At 41.4% G+C, this 19,712-nt stretch overlaps 1 protein-coding gene across 2 annotated transcripts in view; it reads left to right on the forward strand.

The window, feature by feature from the left end:
* anos1b (anosmin 1b) overlaps nt 1–19,712 on the forward strand; it is a 50,789-nt gene that overhangs the window by 25,409 nt on the left and 5,668 nt on the right. The window contains exons 3-10 of one of the 2 annotated variants that reach the window (XM_058074008.1): nt 2,141–2,203; nt 3,845–4,052; nt 4,485–4,669; nt 6,313–6,442; nt 11,946–12,039; nt 13,750–13,948; nt 17,047–17,185; nt 19,167–19,418. In XM_058074008.1, the coding sequence (XP_057929991.1) occupies nt 2,141–2,203; nt 3,845–4,052; nt 4,485–4,669; nt 6,313–6,442; nt 11,946–12,039; nt 13,750–13,948; nt 17,047–17,185; nt 19,167–19,418 (1,270 nt within the window). The remainder of the gene's footprint in view (nt 1–2,140; nt 2,204–3,844; nt 4,053–4,484; nt 4,670–6,312; nt 6,443–11,945; nt 12,040–13,749; nt 13,949–17,046; nt 17,186–19,166; nt 19,419–19,712) is intronic. The other variant, XM_058074009.1, reaches the window with a different exon arrangement.

The following is a 19,712-nucleotide window of genomic DNA, read 5'->3' on the forward strand; positions in this document are numbered from 1 at the left end:
AGAAGACATTCAACAACATTTTGTGTGTGTGTGTGTGGGGGGGGAGGATTTTCATCCATCCATCCTAATCATTGTGAGGTCAGCGGTACCAGATGTTGGACACCCTGGTTCATAATCTGTGTTGTAGTTCACCCCAAAAATTTCGGATGAGGTTTCATCAAAATGGTTTGAGGTCTTTTCCAACTGTTGATGAATTGTTTGAAAGCGAATAACACTTGGGTCGCAACCCAGCATTTCCCATACATTCATTTATTTGTGGCGGCCCGCCACAAATACATTTGGACCGTTGCGTTACCTTTTATAATGGGACTGCCTGTGATTGTAGCTTGTCTGTACAAGTCTGTACAATACATACACATACAAATGTATTACGTTTTATGGTGCCTGCCTTAGGACTACAAATGAAATTTAGCTAATCTAGACTAAATTTTAAACTGATGGAGATATTCCCGAGCCAAACTGCATATAGTACAGTAAATTTGTACATGTTGAACATTTACAGTACTGCCTGACTCTCAAAAAGGTGCCTGCCCCTGTATTTGAAAAGCACTGCCTTATACGTACCTGCTCTGTCAGAGAATAAGAAGATGTAGCAGGAGGGATGAGTGTTGTTAACTATATTTAGAGAGTATTCGGACCCTTCTATCTTGTCGCGACTACTGACAACAAGCAGCGGGTCCCCATACTTTGTATTTCTAAACACATTTGTTTACTTTTTGCTACACTGTCCATAAAAATTACATTCACATGCGTCATGGCCAGTTATGCAAATAATATGATGGCATCATCAAAAACAGATAGTCCTGCATTCCTGTGGGAAACACTTTTAAACACTAATAATGTATCCAAACTATCTAATACTCTTAACAGATTGAGTGCAGTATACTACGTCCGATTTAGAATGGTTATAATTGTCTGCATGTACTATGGTGCTCTGTTTTATGTCTTATATAACAATCCATCATTTTCTTAGTAGTAAATATTCAATATAACACCAGTTTTGTAGGCAATTAATTCAGAATTTAAGACAGGAATGTCTCCAATGTACACGTCAGCTCTAAGTACCAATGAAAATGTTGGCACTGGGAGAAAAAAAAGATGTATTTGGGAGAGAGATATTGATGATATTCTCTGATTTGTCGGCTCTTGTAACGACATTAGCGTTCAAAGAAAACAACAACCCACTTTTGGCAAACTCTGAAAGAAATATTTGACTCCTCTAACTGAAACCAAACATTTTCTCCCCTGATTTAAATCAAATGAACCAAATGTTATGCAGCTCTCGAGACCCACGCTTATATATATATATATTACCCACTAGTTAAGAACCCAACATGTGGTTTCAGCCGCCTTTGTTGCCGCTACTTGAGGCCCAATTTCAACATTGTGCTCATGTATCGAATCCACTCCTCAATAATAATGATGAACCATTTAAAATAATATATCATCACCAGGTTATTAAGAACAGCTGAAGTTGTTTGAGAAGCCATTTACATCAAAAAAAAAGTGGCCATTTATTTGTCGAAATGTGACTTTTTATGGCTTTTTCTTCTGCTTGTTCTTCTCAAATCAATGAGATGCAAGGAACTGGAGAAATGATGAAAGCCAGAAACGCCGGGCAGCGGGCAGACAAAAAGACAGTGAAGGAGAGAGAGAGAGAGTGGAGGTTGGGGCCGAAACCTCAGTTTTTATATGGTGTCTGGTTGTAATTTACTAAGAGCCATCATTCAACAGTTATGTCAACCTCTTCTGTGTCGCCTGAGACCTTGAAGGAGACCATCTCCTTTATGTACTCAAACTTCCTGTTCAGAGAAAGACAAGAGTCAAGATGTTTACTTTGCCTTTTATACTATATATAACATTATATAATTGCGTTATTGTTAATATTACTTGTTATTATAGTTAACATTAGCAGTAGGAGTAGTATCTCACAGTGAAAAGAACTATGCAGCCCGCCACATAAATTTGGACCGCCACAGATTTACATTACTTTTTGTATTTGCCCCCTCTCATAAACAAATTATAATGGCACACAAAAAATCAGCACACAATGACATGAAGCCCAGGAAATTTTTAATAACAAAACAAAAATACTGCAAAGCCTAATTTGTTTTCTTTGTGTTTATTTTTTCATGTCAAGTGCCTTCAGCCATGCAAAGAACTTTGGGAAACCAAGAGGATGCTTTCTCCAAAGTCCTGTGAGGTAAAATAGAGTGTGTGTTGTGTGTGTGTGTGTGTGTGTGTGTGTGTGTGCTTGTATGTGGATGTGTAGGTCAAAACACACTTTATCTGCACCGAGAACCTGTTTTTGTTGGCACACAAGTGTTGGATTTTAGACTTGAACAATTCAGTTTGTTCACACAAGCTCTCACAAGTACTTGCACAAACACACACTTATATACACAAAATATATATCTCTCTTCTGCAGATGTTAACCAAAGCAAACACTTTTGTCTCTGCTGTATGTCTTCCTGTCGTGGAGTGTATATTTGGATGTATTTGTAGTAGCGGTGTTACGCAACTAAATTTTAACATTACTTTTAAGAAAAGTACAAAAAATATATATGTATACAATTGAATTTCAACTCGGCTGCACGGCGGCCAAGTGGTTAGCGTGCAGGCCACACAGCTTGAAGACCCAAGTTCAATCCCACCCTCGGCCATCTCTGTATGGAGTTTGCATGTTCTCCGGGTACTCCGGTTTCCTCCCACATTCCAAAAACATGCTAGGTTAATTGGCGACTCCAAATTGTCCATAGGTATGAATGTGAGTGTGAATGGTTGTTTGTCTATATGTGCCCTGTGATTGGCTGGATAGGCTCCATCACCCCCCGGGACCCTCGTGAGGAAAAGCGGTAGAAAATGAATGAATGAATGTAATAATAGACAAGTGGTTAGCGCGCTGGCCACACAGCTGGGAGACCAGAGTTCAATTCCACCCTCGGCCATCTCTGTGAGTGTGTGGATTTTCTCAGGGGACTCCGGTTTCCTCCCACATTCCAAAAACATGCTAGGTTAATTGGTGACTCCAAATTGTCCATAGGTATGAATGTGAGTGTGAATGGTTGTTTGTCTATATGTGCCCTGTGATTGGCTGGCGACCAGTCCAGGGTGTACCCCGCCTCTCGCCTGAAGACAGCTGTGATAGGCTCCAGCACCCCCGCGACCCTCGTGAGGAATTAATGAATTTCAACTCTGTTACTCTCTTCTGCACTGTGTGTGTATGCTACCGGCTCCGCCTCCACTCACAGAGAGTCTGAAGACTTGGGGCTGACAAAAAGGCTCACTCTGTTCATGCTGTTGTTTTATGGAATAAACATGCTAAGGTGCCTGTTTGAGGAACATGGACACACATGCACATGGCAGTATATTAAGGCCGACAAAATAATCAACTTCATTTTCATTTATTGTATGATTCATTGATTATTATAGTAATGGTAATGGTTTTATTTCATTTGAACATGCATCAGATTACAATTGAATGCATCACATAATCAGTTCACAGTTCCACATGTCCAAAAGGAGTAGGAAGAAGCAAAGCTTATTAAATCCTACCCCTCCATCTGGTACTTTTACAATCAGTAACTGTTACATTTGTTCACTTCCTGCTTTCCATAATACAGTTTAAGTTTTTTTTTTTTAATAATGCACCTCATACCGAAGTATTCTCTGTAGTCTACAGTGTTCTCTGTAGGCGGCATTATGAATTATCCTTACTGACCTTTTTTGCAGTACATTTAGCGAGTGCATAGTTATTACCCCATATTTCCACACAATAAGTGTGGAAACCAACCATCTTGCAATACCTCTAATTTGTAGTGAAAGCCTCTTTTTCTTTCAACAGAAGCAGACGGAGTGTGTGACCAGTAGAGACTTTTTGTCATCTTTGAGGTCATCCCGACAGGGTGACTGCCCTCCGCCTCATCGTGCGACCGGATTTGCCGCAGCCTGCGTGGAGAGCTGTTCGCTAGACCGACATTGTCCTTCCCCCAGGAAGTGCTGCTTCAATGGCTGTGGACACACGTGTCAAACACCCGCCAATCTATATAAAGGTGAATGATCTCCTCAGTAGAAGGAGAGATACTCGATATTGGCGTTCTTATGATATCCATTCATCCTTTTTTTATGAGTTGCAGGGGTATGCTGGAGCCTATCCCAGCTGACTTTGGGGTCAGATTGGTTCCTTGGGCACATATAGATAAACAATCATTCACATTCACATTCATGCATTCATTTTCTACCGCTTTTTCTACCGCACGAAGGTCGCGGGGGTGCTGGAGCCCATCCCAGCTGTCTTCGGGCGAGAAGCGGGGTACACCCTGGACTGGTTGCCAGCCAATCACAGGGCACATATAGACAAACAACCATTCACACTCACATTCATACCTATGGACAATTTGGAATCAAACCCAGGTCTTCCCGATCCCCTCACTGTATGGCCAACATGCTAACCACTCTTCATCCGTCTTCTACTGCTCCTCCAGGTGTTCCTCTGAAGCCCCGCAGAGACATGAGCTTTGTGGAGGATTCAGTGGGCCGGGTGAAAGTGGTGTGGGTGTCCAAGTTCAATGTCAGCGTGGAGCCAGTTGTTTACATGCTGCAGTCACGCTGGAACACGGGTATTCACCCCAGTGAAGATCATGCTTCCCCGTGGACAACTGTTGCCATGGTAAATGCATCTCTCAGCTCGACATTTTAATATTAATAACAGTTTTATCAAAAGGTAGATATCTTTACCTCATAACTTACCTTCACTACTTTGGAAATGATGGGCAGTTTCCACCTCATCAATCTGTTGCCTCAGTGTCTAAACGTTCTCCCTAAGCCTGTCTCACACTCTGCTAGGGTAAACCCTTCATGTCAATGCATGGGTGAGTGTGTGTGTGTGCACTGTGTGAGGTTAAGTAAATAAACAGAGCTTAAAAAGGAACCACTGGCAGCCGCAGTCTTTCAAACGACTTATACTGAACGACTGAATGTTCACTAAGGACTTAAATAGATGACGGCTTGTGTCTGAATGTGTGTATGTGTGTGTGTGTCAGCAAGCCAGGGTATACACACAATATCTGGAATAATTTCAAACATTACAGTGAAACATGTTTTGAATTACTGCCCGTCTCTTTTTGTATATTCATTAATTTTCTATCGCTTGTGCTCACGAGGGTCACGGGGGTGCTGGAGCCTATCCCAGCTGTCTTCGGGCGAGAGGCGGGGTACACCCTGGAGTAGTCGCCAGCCAATCACAGGGCACATGTAGACAAACAACCATTCACACTCACATTCATACCTATGGACAATTTGGAGTCGCCAATTAACCTAGCATGTTTTTGGAATGTGGGAGGAAACCGGAGTACCCGGAGAAAACCTACGCATGCACGGGGAAAACATGCAAACTCCACACAGAGATGTAGGGAGTGGAATCGAACTTGGAACTCCTAACTCCTAACCACTCCCACACTGTAAAATGCCAACATAATCTAATTAAGGTGTTTATATGTGTTTTAAAAAGCCGGTTTCAACCGAATTCATGCATTATTTTTAGTGCATGTAAATGTACTAATGGGGGCGTCGGGGTGGATTTAGGGTTAGAAGGGATTTAGGATTGAACTTGGGTCTCCTTGCTGCGAGGCCTGCGTGCTAACCACTGGTCCACCATGCAGTCTATATGCAGTTATTCATTCTACCGCTTTTCCTCACAAGGGTCGCGGGGTGCTGGAGCCTATCCCAGCTGTCTTCGGGCGAGAGTCGGGGTACACCCTGGAGTAGTCGCCAGCCAATCACAGGGCACATATAGACAAACAACCATTCACACTCACATTCATACCTATGGACAATTTGGAGTCGCCAATTAACCTAGCATGTTTTTGGAATGTGGGAGGAAACCGGAGTACCCGGAGAAAACCCACGCATGCACGGGGAGAACATGCAAACTCCACACAGAGATGGCCGAGGGCGGAATTGAACTCGGGTCTCCTAGCTGTGAGGCCTGCGTGCTAACCACTAGTCCACCATGCAGCCTATATGCAGTTATTCATTCATTTTCTACCGCTTTTCCTCACGAGGGTCGCAGGGGTGCTGGAGCCTATCCCGGCTGTCTTTGGAGGAGAAGCGGGGTACACCCTGGACTGGTCTATATGCAGTTATGTTCTTCTAAAATAATTTTAACATTTCTAAAATGCACTTTGAACATAAGCTCAAAAAGGTAACAATTAGGGGAAAAAAATGAGGTTCCCTGCCAGAGACCATTTTATAACCCCTGGTCTAATCGTTCGTACCTACTATACGTTGAATATGATATGTTTGTATTTTTAGACCCTTTCCGAGGATGCCCTTCTGTCCGATTTGAGACCTCAGCGTTGGTACCAGTTCAGAGTGGCAGCGATAAACAGCCAAGGCAGCAGAGGCTTCACAACACCGGGCAGACACTACATTTCCAGTAAAGGTCAGACCAGCAACTGCAACTCCATTGTTCCGTATACAGACAGCGTCGTTGACTGCTGAATCTTAATGTTCTCATGAGGCACTGAACATTTTTATTTCTTTCTCTTTGCGGAGAGGATGAGAGTATACATGCAACAGTACGCACTCTTATTGCTGCTGTGCCAGAGTGAGATGAATTCAAGGCATCAAAAAGATGTGCTTACTCTTTTTTTTCTACCACAGCATAAACATAAAATTCTGGAATTCCTGCATGAAATTCTCCTTGCAGAATATATTGGCCCTGAAATAAATGTTTTCTTTTTTGAGAATATTGATGTAACATCAATCTCACATCCGTGCTTCATACTTGAGTGGTCCTTGGTATAATAACTGGAGACAGTGGTTAGAGATTGAGCTGTTTGTAAACTAGCGAATACAATGAGATCAATCTGTTCTAATCTCTAATCTAATTTGTTTCCTTCATGAAAAACTGAATGGGAAAACTCAGTATTGTGTGTATTTCTGCAGGCTAACATGTATTACATGAAGTCTACTTTTTAGCCGTTCAGCTGTTTCCCTGGCTTACGATAATATCTCTTGACTGTCATTCTGTCGGTTTCATACTATTGGTGGGTGTGTGTGTGTGTTAAATGTGGGTTCAGGGTTAAAGGTTAAAGACACACACAGGCATTCCAAATACCATCTGATAGCAGTCAGTCTTGTGTTTCTAGTTCATTAGTCTGATTAGTCAGGGGGTGGGGGTCAGGGGTCAGAAATCAGGAAGCTAGCAGATGTCAAACAGGTTCCTCCTCGGTTCTTCGGGTCTTCTTATGTGACTTTTCCTGATAAATAATATCAAGATGTTTTTATTATTCCTCTACTTGGTGCAGTGATTCACAGTTATTTTCTGTTGTGCCCACACAAGGAATAAAAAAAAATTAAATTATCTGTACTGTACACACTGAACTTGAAACCGAAACCAGGAAAATCAAAACAAAATGGAGACTATACAAGCATATTCAAGAGTCAAAATGCATTATGAGTACTATAAATGTGCACAATGAAAGTCTCTCGCACCCACCCAACAGTTCCCTGCGGCCCCCCAGGGGCACCCACCTCACGGTTGGAGAAGCACTGACTCAGTGCAACCTTGGTTAGCATTATTAATTTGCTCCAGAAGGTTCAATGTTAACCAAAACTGACTCTAACTGAATACATTTTTCGTATTAGAATCTGAAAGCCAAAAATGTTAACACAGAACACATTTTATTGTTTTAAAAAATGCAGAAATCTTTTTAAAATGCATATAAATACATATAATTATTAATTGAAAGACCCTAATGACCGAGAGAAACCAACACCACCTTCCTGTTTTGCCATGGGTTATCTCTTGAATTCAATATTGCAAGTATTTCTCACCTCAATAACCAAAAATGGAGCCAAAGAAGGTTACGAGTGCCAGACTGATAGAGAAAGTGAAAAACATTGTTGAAGAGAGGAAGGGTGTTGATCTCGCTCGCACATTGTGACTTTGGGAACAGTCACACTAGTGAAGGTAATGTAACCTGATTTTTACATTTATTTCTTTCATTTGTCATGTACATACATATAGTTTAATAGTTAATAATAGTTTTAGGTATACAAATGCTGATAAAAATACATTATGAGCATATTTGGACTTATGTAGTGCAGTGATAAGACGACATATTGTACAGTAACCGGAAAATGCATGCAAACCTAGGCAAAATTTTGACATACATTTTGTAGAAATCCTCCCCCTGAGGACTCGAAGTGGGTTTCGAATAGAGCAGGGGTCGGCAACCTTTACTATGAAAAGAGCCATTTCACCCACTTGCCCACTAAAGAAAAATAGCCTGGAGCCGCAAAACGTTGTATGTTTAAAACAACATTGGAGGGAAAAAAAAAGACGAGTTGGAGTACTCTTGCTAGTACTGGAGATAAACTTTTGTTTTTAAATGAGCTCTAATTTACTTTTTTAGAATCGTCAAATAACTCATTAATAATAATTAATAACTCAAATAACTCAAAGTATTACTCATTTCCCTTCATGTTAACCTGTCAGAGAGAACTGGATAGCATCCTGTCTGCTCATTCAGTCACCAGTCAGAACTCAGTCAGGATGCATTCATGGTCTCACACAAAGTTGGATTTTTGTAAACTCATAACAAAGACGTGCATTTTCACCACACGGGTGCTAAAAAATATTCAAGCATTGCAAAGGGAGCCGCAACAAAGAGGCTGGAGAGCCACATGCGGCTCTGGAGCCGCGGGTTGCTGACCCCTGGAATAGAGGATAAGGGAATCTTAAAGAACCAAATTATAGAATGAGAACCAGATTATTTATTCCTGACAACAATACCTAATACAGACGTCCGGGCTTATCTGCAGTCCCTGTATGCCTACAAGTAAGCGGGTCTTATTACAGCGCAGCTGCAAAAAAAGTACCCTTCCTTTCCCTGCACGGTCTTTTATACACTCGAGGCTGGAGTCCTGGACCAATCAGCTTTCTCCACTGCCCTTGCCCTGACAAAAATACATAATACAGACGTCAGGGCTTATCTGCAGTCCCTGTATGCCTACAAGTAAGCGGGTCTTATTACAGCGCAGCTGCAAAAAAAAGTACCCTTCCTTTCCCTGCCCGGTCTTTTATACACTCGAGGTTGGAGTCCTGATGATGGAGTCCTGGACCAATCAGCTTTCGTCACTGCCCTTGCTTGAACCGCTTTGATGGTGTTTCTCCTTTCGTTTGTTCGCCGAGGCATCAAGGCATCTTTCCTTTGCAGGGGCATCAAGGCTTCGCTGGGGCATCAAGGCGTCTGGAACATTCTGCTTTTCCTTTGTTGCAAAGCAAGTTATCATATGCGTACTCGATGTTTCCACGATCTTTAGCTAGCACAATTGAGCAAATACCTTCAATTTTTGACCTTTACCCGAAAACACGCTAAATGGGGCGGATGCTAACCAAGGTTCCACTGTATTAGTACAAGATAATGTCTGGATCACAGAGCTCACCCTAATGTTTTCATCATATCAAATGATGGAGTGACTGAGAGCGAAAAATGACGTAAAGGCCTTTTGGGAAACAACTAAACACATGCTTGCACACAGAAACAGACCAAATCTTTCAATCCTAATATCGAACTTTGATCTGTGCATCAAGGCCAGCTGAGAACATTCTGTGGTCGGTGGGAGGCCTGCCATGGGGGATGTACTTCTAATCAGATACTTTTTGTGGTTGTAATCAAATACAGCATCGGGCAATGAGGTACTAATGAGACACAGAGTCTATGCTGAAAGAGAAGTGACCTCAGGATCTCTTCTCCGAGGCAAACAGTGACTCGTTGTGGTCGTTTTCCGTGTTGTGGTAGCTACCGGAAAAAAAAAAGAATTGTCACGCTTCTCCAGTATCGTTCACCTTTGATGCTATTAATCTAATTGTCTGAGTCGAGGTTAATGAGACCAGGAGGAAATTAGCTTTTTCCTCTTGTAGATTTTCTTTCTTCATTTGGCTCCTCTGTTGCTTCCATCCATCTATTTTATAAACCCTTTATCTCAGGGGTCTCAAACTCAATTTACTTGGGGGCCACTGGAGATCGGGTCTGGGTGAGACTGGGCCGCATCAGGTTCTCCAAAAAAAACAAAAAAACGCATTTATTAAAAACAAAACAATTTAAAAAAACTTCGCTTTGGTTCCAATTTTCTACAAGAAAAGCTCTGATAAAACATTCCACTGTTCTCAAATATCTTACTTTTTATTTTTCTACACAAAATAAGATGAAAAATAAATAAACAAATCAAGAATAAAGAAAATCAATCAGTAATAAATAAATAAATAAATAATAAAACGGCAAATAATAAAAACTTAAGAAACCACATATAGTTGGTGGGTAGACAAATTATTTTTTTCAGATTAAAATGAACAAAGCATTATTAGAGCCCTGTACACATGACAAAACACGACTATAGTCACATTTATACTCTTTTTATTTACAACATATTGCACAACTGCAGGGTCTTGTGACACATGCTAACTCGCAAACTAGAGAGCTAGCGACCTAAACGGTAGCCTTCAAGTTATTTCCTTTAAACTTAAATAGCCAAAAACTTACCACTTCCACACGGATAGGGAGGATAACTATTAACAGTTATTTAATCTTTAACATGAACATTAATCAAACGTAATAATTTTTTCTGGGTACATGATACCATACAGCATCCATATCAAACTTGCACGGGCCGCACTAACATTAAACTTTCATATCAAGGTGGGGGCCTCAAACTAGTGTCCTGCGGGCCGCATTTGGCCGCGTGTTTGAGACCCCCTGCTTTATTTATTTTTTTATCTATCTGCATTAAATGAAGCCAATTTGTTGTCAATTAAGCTTTAAAATATCAGATAGTATTGCACATTTCTTGTGAACCAAGCCAAAAAGTTCCGTTTTCTCTGTTTTCGAGACTGAACTTTTGAGTTTTACGTCTTGGGTACTCAACATTGATCGTCTTTTAGGCCAAATGGTTATTATTTTATTTCTACACGCCAGATTGTTGCATGTTGTTTAATGACCATGATCTGTTTTATGAAAATACTGTACATAATGTTGTACTTTAGTCATTTTATGCCAGTGATGGGTGGTGCATTTGGTACCTTCCATGGACCTGACAGAAATCGAGTGGTTAGCTCGGAGACCGAGTTCAATTCCACCCTCGGCCATCTCGACCAATATTTTTTATTTTTTTTTTACAAATATAGCATCATGAACTATTTAGAATTTTCACATTTGGAACAGAACCGGGTGGATGTGTGCGTTTGTGCATGCGTTAAAGTTTCCCTTCAATGCATAACCTCCTTCACGCTACACAGCGAGATACCTTTTCACTTCCTGGTTGCTATAGAGCATATATGTATTTGTATGGGAGAGATGCATGCCGAGCTCTTATAAAATGCACTACTGCCACCTCTTGTGGTCGTTTTTTTCAGCTTTAAACTGCACCAAACATGATCTCTTTTATTGTGGAGTTGCATCATCATCACTTTGTGCCTCTTAAAACATAAAAGATGTATGGATCCATCTTTAGGAGTGAGTGGTTGGTTTGGAGGCGGCACGGCGGTCAAGTGGTTAGCGCACAGACCTCACTAGCTAGGAGACCAGGGTTCAATTCCACCCTCGGCTATCTCTGTGTGGAGTTTGCATGTTCTCCCCGTGCATGCGTGGGTTTTCTCCGGGGATTCCGGTTTCCTCCCACATTCCAAAAACATGCTAGGTTAATTGGCGACTTCAAATTGTCCATAGGTATGAATGTGAGTGTGAATGGTTGTTTGTCTATATGTGCCCTGTGATAGGCTGGCGACCAGTCCAGGGTCGCACCACAAAAGAGGCCTTAGCGTTCACAAAACTGCCATTAGACGGTGAATGAAAATGTAATAACGTGATCCATAAAAGAGTCTAAGTGTGAACTTTGGGGATTTATTTTAATGATCATTTTCTCTCTCTGTCTTGCTGCAGACCCGTCACCTCCAGAACCTCCGGTAAATATCCAAGTGAGCAACCAGACTCTGGTTTGGATGGCTTCACAAGCGGGGTCCCGCCTCACAGAAAGGTACATTAGAAAATAGTAATTGTGTTTTACATTCTTTGCTATGTATTTTTTTTGTGCTTTGCATCATTCCAATATACTCTTTAAAAAAAGAGCTTCATCACATACGTACTGCAAAAAGTAAAGATGCAACATTTTCGAGCCTCCATTGCTCATACAGTGATAGAAGGTCAAAAGAAGGTTACAAAAACCACAACGAAATCAGTTGACAAACCAGCAAGAAAGATTTGACTGCAACATCAATTACTTCATTTTGTTTCCAACTTTATTTTTGATCAACAAAAACAGGCCATAACCGCACAAACCACCAAATTCCAAACCTCTAACATACCATAGACAAACACCATAGAATGAAAATGCAGAGACAAGGACACCATTCAAAAACCACAACAGAAAAAAAAAAGCAGCAGACACACAAAACATAACCCCAAAGAAAAGGAAAAATACCAAAGTTACGACCATCATTCATATCATTCTTTAAAAATGGGCAGCAAATTCAAATGCCCCCGCCCACCCCTAAACCAACAATAGGGGCAACAGTAGCCTATTCTTAAAAAAAGTTGGCCTGGTGTAAGTGTTGTGTCAAAACCAGCATAGAAAGTAGTTTCCTCCCCATCCCTGCTTTGATACTCTTGAGCAGGGGTATACAACCCATATTAGAAGCCTCAGGAAGACCCCCCTAAATCCACCCCCGACACCCCCATCAGTACATTTACATGCACTAAAAATAATGCATGAATTCAGTTGAAACCAGCTTTTTAAAACACATATATAAACACCTTAATTAGATCATGATGGCATTTTACAGTGTGGGAGTGGTTAGCTCACAGGTCACACAGTTAGGAGTTCCAAGTTTGATTCCACTCCTTGCATGTCTATGTAGAGTTTGCATGTTCTCCCCGTGCGTGCGTGGGTTTTCTCCGGGTACTCCGGTTTCCTCCCACATTCCAAAAACATGCTAGGTTAATTGGCGACTCCAAATTGTCCATAGGTATGAATGTGAGTGTGAATGGTTGTTTGTCTATATGTGAGCTGTGATTGGCTGGCGACCAGTCCAGGGTGTACCCTGCCTCTCTCGCCCGAATACAGCTGGGATAGGCACCAGCACCCCCACGACAGTATCACTCGGATACTGTGAACATCCAGCAGCAACACAACATTTTGGCATGACTACTATTTTGATGAAAAATATACTGAACCAGGGCTGCACAGTGGCCGGGTGGTTAGCACACAGGCTTCACAGCTAGGAGACCCAAGTTCAATTAAATTCTCGGCCATCTCTGTGTGGAGTTTGCATGTTCTCCCCGTGCATGCGTGGGTTTTCTCCGGGTACTCCGGTTTCCTCCCACATTCCAGAAACATGCTAGGTTAATTGGCGACTCCAAATTGTCCATAGGTATGAATGTGAGTGTGAATGGTTGTTTGTCTATATGTGCCCTGTGATTGGCTGGCGACCAGTCCAGGATGTACCCCGCCTCTCGCCCGAAGACAGCTGGGATAGGCTCCAGCACCCCACGCGACCCTCGTGAGGAAAAAGCGGTAGAAAATGAATGAATGAATGAATAACAGGATGAAGAAAAAAATCCTCCCTCACTCACAATATCGGGATTTCCGCTTTTTCACTCAAGTAATGAACTTTAGGACTTCCGAGTCCTGCAAGTTTGTTGACTTTTCCGCTATAATATGGTTTGACATCTTGCCCTTTCTCTGTAGGTCAGGAGGAAGTGGGATCACTGTGGCCGTCTTGATACGCTGGGACCCCCCTCGGGAGGGAGACCTACCAATCCACAACTACAGAGTCACCTGGACGTCTCGACATACCACATACAAACCAACAAATACACATACTTTTACACAACCACGTGCACACCAGCAGAGTAAAAAGGGAATAAACAGCAAAGTGACCGAGGGGGTAAGGAAACATTCGCAACCTTTACCAACATTAATTAGATAATTGTGTCAATGTCATATTTTTCATTCATATCATTAAGAAAATGAGAGTTAGCACTCAAAGAATCTATCTTCGTGATAGAGTGAGAATAGTAATCACTAGAAGCTCTTTTTGAAAGTATGGGTGGTACATAAATACATATTGAATGACTACAGCTGCCACAAATCATATAAATACAGTGAGAAGCCTGAGTCCTTGGGCGTTATGAGTCATAAAGTCAGTAATGTGTTTTCTTTGTTGCCTTCAGGGACGACTTAAACTTAATCCACCTCTTAATACCGCCGCTATTACATCGCAATTATACAAACCATCAATAATGTACAAAAACGCAATAAAACAAGGTGGGGCATTTCAAAGAGAGAGGCATTTTGTGTCTTAGGGATAAAATAATAATGAATAATAATCAACAAAAATTCAAGTTAAGCCTTTATCTTCTAATACATGGGCGCCCATATGCCCAAGATACATTTCTGCCATTAACTTTAACTCGTTCAATGCCAGCATCTTTGTTCTTTATACCAAAAGAAAGATTAGACTTCTCATCTTTGTGTCTTTTTCCATTCTTTAGTAATCAGCAGTAGAACATACTGCAGGGGGCCACAACATAAACAACACAACAAATGGCTGTGTTACATGAAAATAATTTTAATTTTAATAATTGTAATTTTTATTTTTTAATTATATTAATTCATTCATTCATTTTCTACCGCTTTTTCCTCACGAGGGTCGCGGGGGTGCTGGAGCCTATCCCAGCTGTCTTCGTGTGAGAGGCGGGGTACACCCTGGACTGGTGGCCAGCCAATCACAGGGCACATATAGACAAACAACCATTCACACTCACATTCATACCTATGGACAATTTGGAGTCGCCAATTAACCTAGCATGTTTTTTTGGAATGTGGGAGGAAACCGGAGTACCCGGAGAAAACTACACAGCGAGATACCTTTTCACTTCCTGGTTGCTATACAGCATTTATGTATTTGTATGGGAGAGATGCATGCCGAGCTCTTATAAAATGCAATACTGCCACCTCTTGTGGTCGTTTTTTCAGCTTTAAACTGCACCAAACATGATCTTTTTTATTGTGGAGTTGCATCATCATCACTTTGTGCCTCTTAAAACATAAAAGATGCATGAATACATCTTTAGGAGCGAGTGGTTGGTTTGGAGGCGGCGCGGCGGTCGAGTGGTTAGCGCGCAGACCTCACAGCTAGAAGACCAGGGTTCAATTCCACCCTCGGCCATCTCTGTGTGGAGTTTGCGTGTTCTCCCCGTGCATGCGCGGGTTTTCTCCGGGTACTCCGGTTTCCTCCCACATTCCAAAAACATGCTAGGTTAATTTGCGACTCCAAATTGTCCATAGGTATGAATGTGACCTCATAGCTAGGAGACTAGGGTTCAATTCCACCCTCGGCTATCTCTGTGTGGAGTTTGCATGTTCTCTGTGGTTAGCGCGCAGGCCACACAGCAGGAGACCTGAGTTCGATTCCATCCTCGGCCATCCGTGGGTTTTCTCCGGGTACTCCGGTTTCCTCCCACATTCCAAAAACATGCTAGGTTAATTGGCGACTCCAAATTGTCCATAGGTATGAATGTGAGTGTGAATGGTTGTTTGTGTATATGTGATTGGCTGGTGACCAGTCCAGGGTGTATCCCGCCTCTCGCCCCAAGACAGCTGTGAGGAAAAAGCGGTAGAAAATGAATGAATGAATGAGTTAACAGATCAACAAGCCTCTACACTACAACGTCATCTGGAGTAGTTCTGAATTTAATATTCAATATTCATGTAAGAACACGACTAAAACATGAAAAATATGAATAGAATATGTCTGATTCACCAGAGATGCTGATTATAGACAAAATCAATCCTCCTTTCCAGATCGCTGCAGACTATTTCTCCAACAGTCTTGCTCTGATCAACCTTTGACTTTTAGAGGTCGCGTAATAAATCTCTTACCATAACATGCACGGGCTTTAGACCCACTTAGCTAATGTGAGCATTCACTTTAAGATATAAAGTAAAACGGGAACATAAACATCAGGGTTTCAAGCTTTTAATGCAAGTGTGCTCATATGGACTTAGCTATCCTAAGTAATGATGGCGATACCAGACTGAGCCCGGTGGAGCCATTTATCTTTAGTCTGGTTCTCTGTTCTGCTTGGCTGGGAGACCTGGAATGTAAATGAGATGTCTTAAACAAGTGTTTCTTACTTTTAGCCGCATCTGCTAGCTGAACACACACAGACACGGCAGCATCACTTAGCACATCCTTCATCCTAGTGCTCATTATCAAAATGATACATTTAATAGATTCGAAACTACAATTTATGTCAAGTCGGATTTTATGCAATGTGGGATATGCAGCATTAAAACGGATGTTTAAAAAGAAAATTGAAGGAAGCTCTGCTGAATTAGTGGTTATGAATATACATTGGTCACTTTCATATAATATTCCCTGACATTAAACACTAAAATAGAAATCCAGGCTTGTCTTTCGGAGTGTCGCAAGTACACACACACACGCACGCAAACAGCTGTAGTAGACATATGTTTTGACTATCTTGGTCGTACTGGAAATACTTCAACCTCGTTTTCTCTGCTAGTCACAGAGGAACTGCTTTTAACTCATGTTTGTGACATTTTGTCACACACACATACACACATATACACACACACACACATAGCTGTGTTATCGTCCAAGCATCTCTTTGTTGTGGCTGGCTCAGGTTCACACAGGCAGACAGATTTGATTGGCTAAGAGGCCGTTAATGAGCTGTCAGTCAAACATCAGGCTAATGCAGAACATGTCTCGCCTGTCAGTCAAAAGGGAGGGCACACATCTTTGAGTTATAGGAGGACAAAACTGACAATAATGAATAAAAAACTGACATTGTGGTGTTTTTTTTTAAAGCCACATACATTTGGCGTGATTTCCACAGGACACCCGGCTAAGAACCTGAAACAACATTGGAGCAGACTTAAATAGTGACGAATCGGAGATTCAGTGGATTTTTTTTATTATTATTATTATCTTTCCATTTTAATGTTGTGTTACAGGCTCAGTGTGAACTGTCGCTACATGGTCTTCTTCCTGCCACTTCCTACTTCCTGTCTGTTCAGTCGGTGGCCTACTGGGGTCAGAAGAGATTGAAGAGCCCAAGAGCCCACATTGTCTTTACTACAGTGTCTTATGAAGGTAAACACAACAAAACATACTCATTGATGATGTTGACGCAAAAAATACGCCGTCATTCTGAATTTAAATGGCTGCGGCCGCCACGGCATCAAATCGCATCAAGTCCAAGGAGAAAGAAAGATCTCACAATAAGATGTGAAAAGTATGTGAGTACTTCACACTTAAAGGTAACGATTCGGTGGTCTGTGACCTGTGCAAAATGGAGATAGCGTACCATAAAAGCACTACCGCGATGCACCAGCATCCGGGAGCTGCTTGTGTGGAGGATAAGACACTGTGATTCAGATTGTGTTTTTTGCACAATAGTTTTATTTATTGAAAAAATGTTTAATTTATTATTTTTGTTATTATAAGATTCCATTGTGCACTTTATTGTTGTATTGTTCAATACAATTCAGTTTTTAACTTTCATTCATTCATTCACTACCGCTTATCCTCACAAAGGTGCTGGAGCCTATCCCAGCTGTTTTTTGGGCAAGAGGCGGGGTACACCCTGGACTGGTCGCCAGCCAATCACAGGGCACATATAGACAAACAACCATTCACACTCACATTCATACCTATGGACAATTTGGAGTCACCAATTAACCTAGCATGTTTTTGGAATGTGGGAGGAAACCGGAGTACCCGGAGAACACCCACACATGCACGGGGAGAACATGCAAACTCCACATAGAGAGTGGGTGGAATTGAACTCTGGTCTTCTAGCTGTGAGGCCTGCTCACTAACCGTAGTTTTGAACTTCATTCATTCATTCATTTTCTACCGCTTTTCCTAATGAGGGTCGTGGGGAGTGCTGGAGCCTATCCCAGCTGTCTTTTGGGCAAGAGGCGGGGTACACCCTGGACTGGTGGCCAGCCAATCACAGGGCACATATAGACAAACAACCATTCACACTCACATTCATACCTATGGACAATTTGGAGTCGCCAATTAACCGAGCATGAGGAAGCTGGAGTACCCGGAGAAAACCCATGCAGAGATGCAACTAAGGGGAATCAAACCCGGGTGTCCTAGCTGTGTGGCTGCGCACTAACCACAGTTTTGAACTTGTTAATAAAAATATATTGATTTTATTCATGGAGATAAATTAGCATTAATTTCTATATAGAAATTAATAGAAGTACGAATTGGAATCGAATCAAATCGGATTTAAAAATGAATCCTTAGATTAATTGATGCATCGAAAAACTAATTTCTAGATTAATCGATTACAAACATAATCGTTCAACCCAGCTCTTGTGTCCACACAGGGGGACATTTTCAGCCCACTTCGCATTATAAAACACAAAAAAAATTAGAAATATAGCAAAAAGACACAATAAAAAAAGCACTTGCAAGCTAAAGAAACTGACCAGCACTCCAATACGCTCAAAAAATTGGCCAGAATTGTCAACAAATGAAAAAAGAGCAGGTGTAAAATCGTATGCATAAACCAAAAACACAACACAAAACACCTGTGATACTTCTAGTATAGTGCCAGTTTTTACACAAAGCCCCACTTCACTGAGCTGATATTTTTCAACATTTAATAACATTTTCATGCCATTAATTATCGCATTTTTCAACTGAGTCATACATAATTGAGTTTATGATATCTGCTGAATTTGTCAGCAAACTTTAGTTGTTTTTTTTTTTTTTAACCCACTGGCACATGTAGAGTGTGGAAAGTGGCAAGGTAATAGTCGCCCAGGCAACATGGGTATTTATAGGTGAGGATGTCAGGATGGAAGCCAGCTGCAGCTCAATTATGCAGCTGCACAGCAACCATTTCATATGTAAAGGTAATCCTGTACGCAGTTTAAAGGTCAGATTAGTGAATTGGAGTGCAACTTTAGTACTTTGTGATGGTCATAATACAATAAAATGTGTAATTTATGTGTAATGTTTTATCAGCATTCCTGCAAAATAAAAGTGTTTTTCAGCTTCATTAAATGAGTCACTCATGCATTCGACTTATTTTGTCCTCCCTGTCCATTAGATTCCACCAAAGAAGACTTCTCCAATGAGCTCCCTTTCAGATCTTCCTCATCATCCCCATCACTGCCCTTGCCTCCTTCTCTCTCATCTTCTTCCCCATCTTCTCCTGACCTCCCCCTTTTATCTCCTCCCGCTCATGCCGAATCCCCTCTCGACCCGATCGTTCCCAGTGAACTTCGATTGGAGGTTGCCGCCCCCCATTACCATAGCGGTCAGCTGCAGGTGAAGGTGTTCTGGAAGAGGTCTAACCATGGTGGGTTGCTTTCGAAACACACAAGACAAAAATTTAAAAAAAAAATTAAAATTAAAAAAGGGAGTTAAAATTAAAAATTAACTCCCAAAACATTGTAACAGCATGATATTATGACTTTGTGTTTTGTGTTGACATGAAGTTATATTATGGTAATGGTAATGGTAATGGTAATGGTTTTATTTCATTTGAACATGCATCAGATTACAATTGAATGCATCCCATAATCAGTTCCCAGTTCCACATGTCCAAAAGGAGTAGGAAGAAGCAAAGCTTATTAAATCCTACCCCTCCATC

Source organism: Doryrhamphus excisus, chromosome 5 (genome assembly GCF_030265055.1).
Source record: "Doryrhamphus excisus isolate RoL2022-K1 chromosome 5, RoL_Dexc_1.0, whole genome shotgun sequence".
Classification (NCBI taxonomy): Eukaryota; Metazoa; Chordata; class Actinopteri; order Syngnathiformes; family Syngnathidae; genus Doryrhamphus; species Doryrhamphus excisus.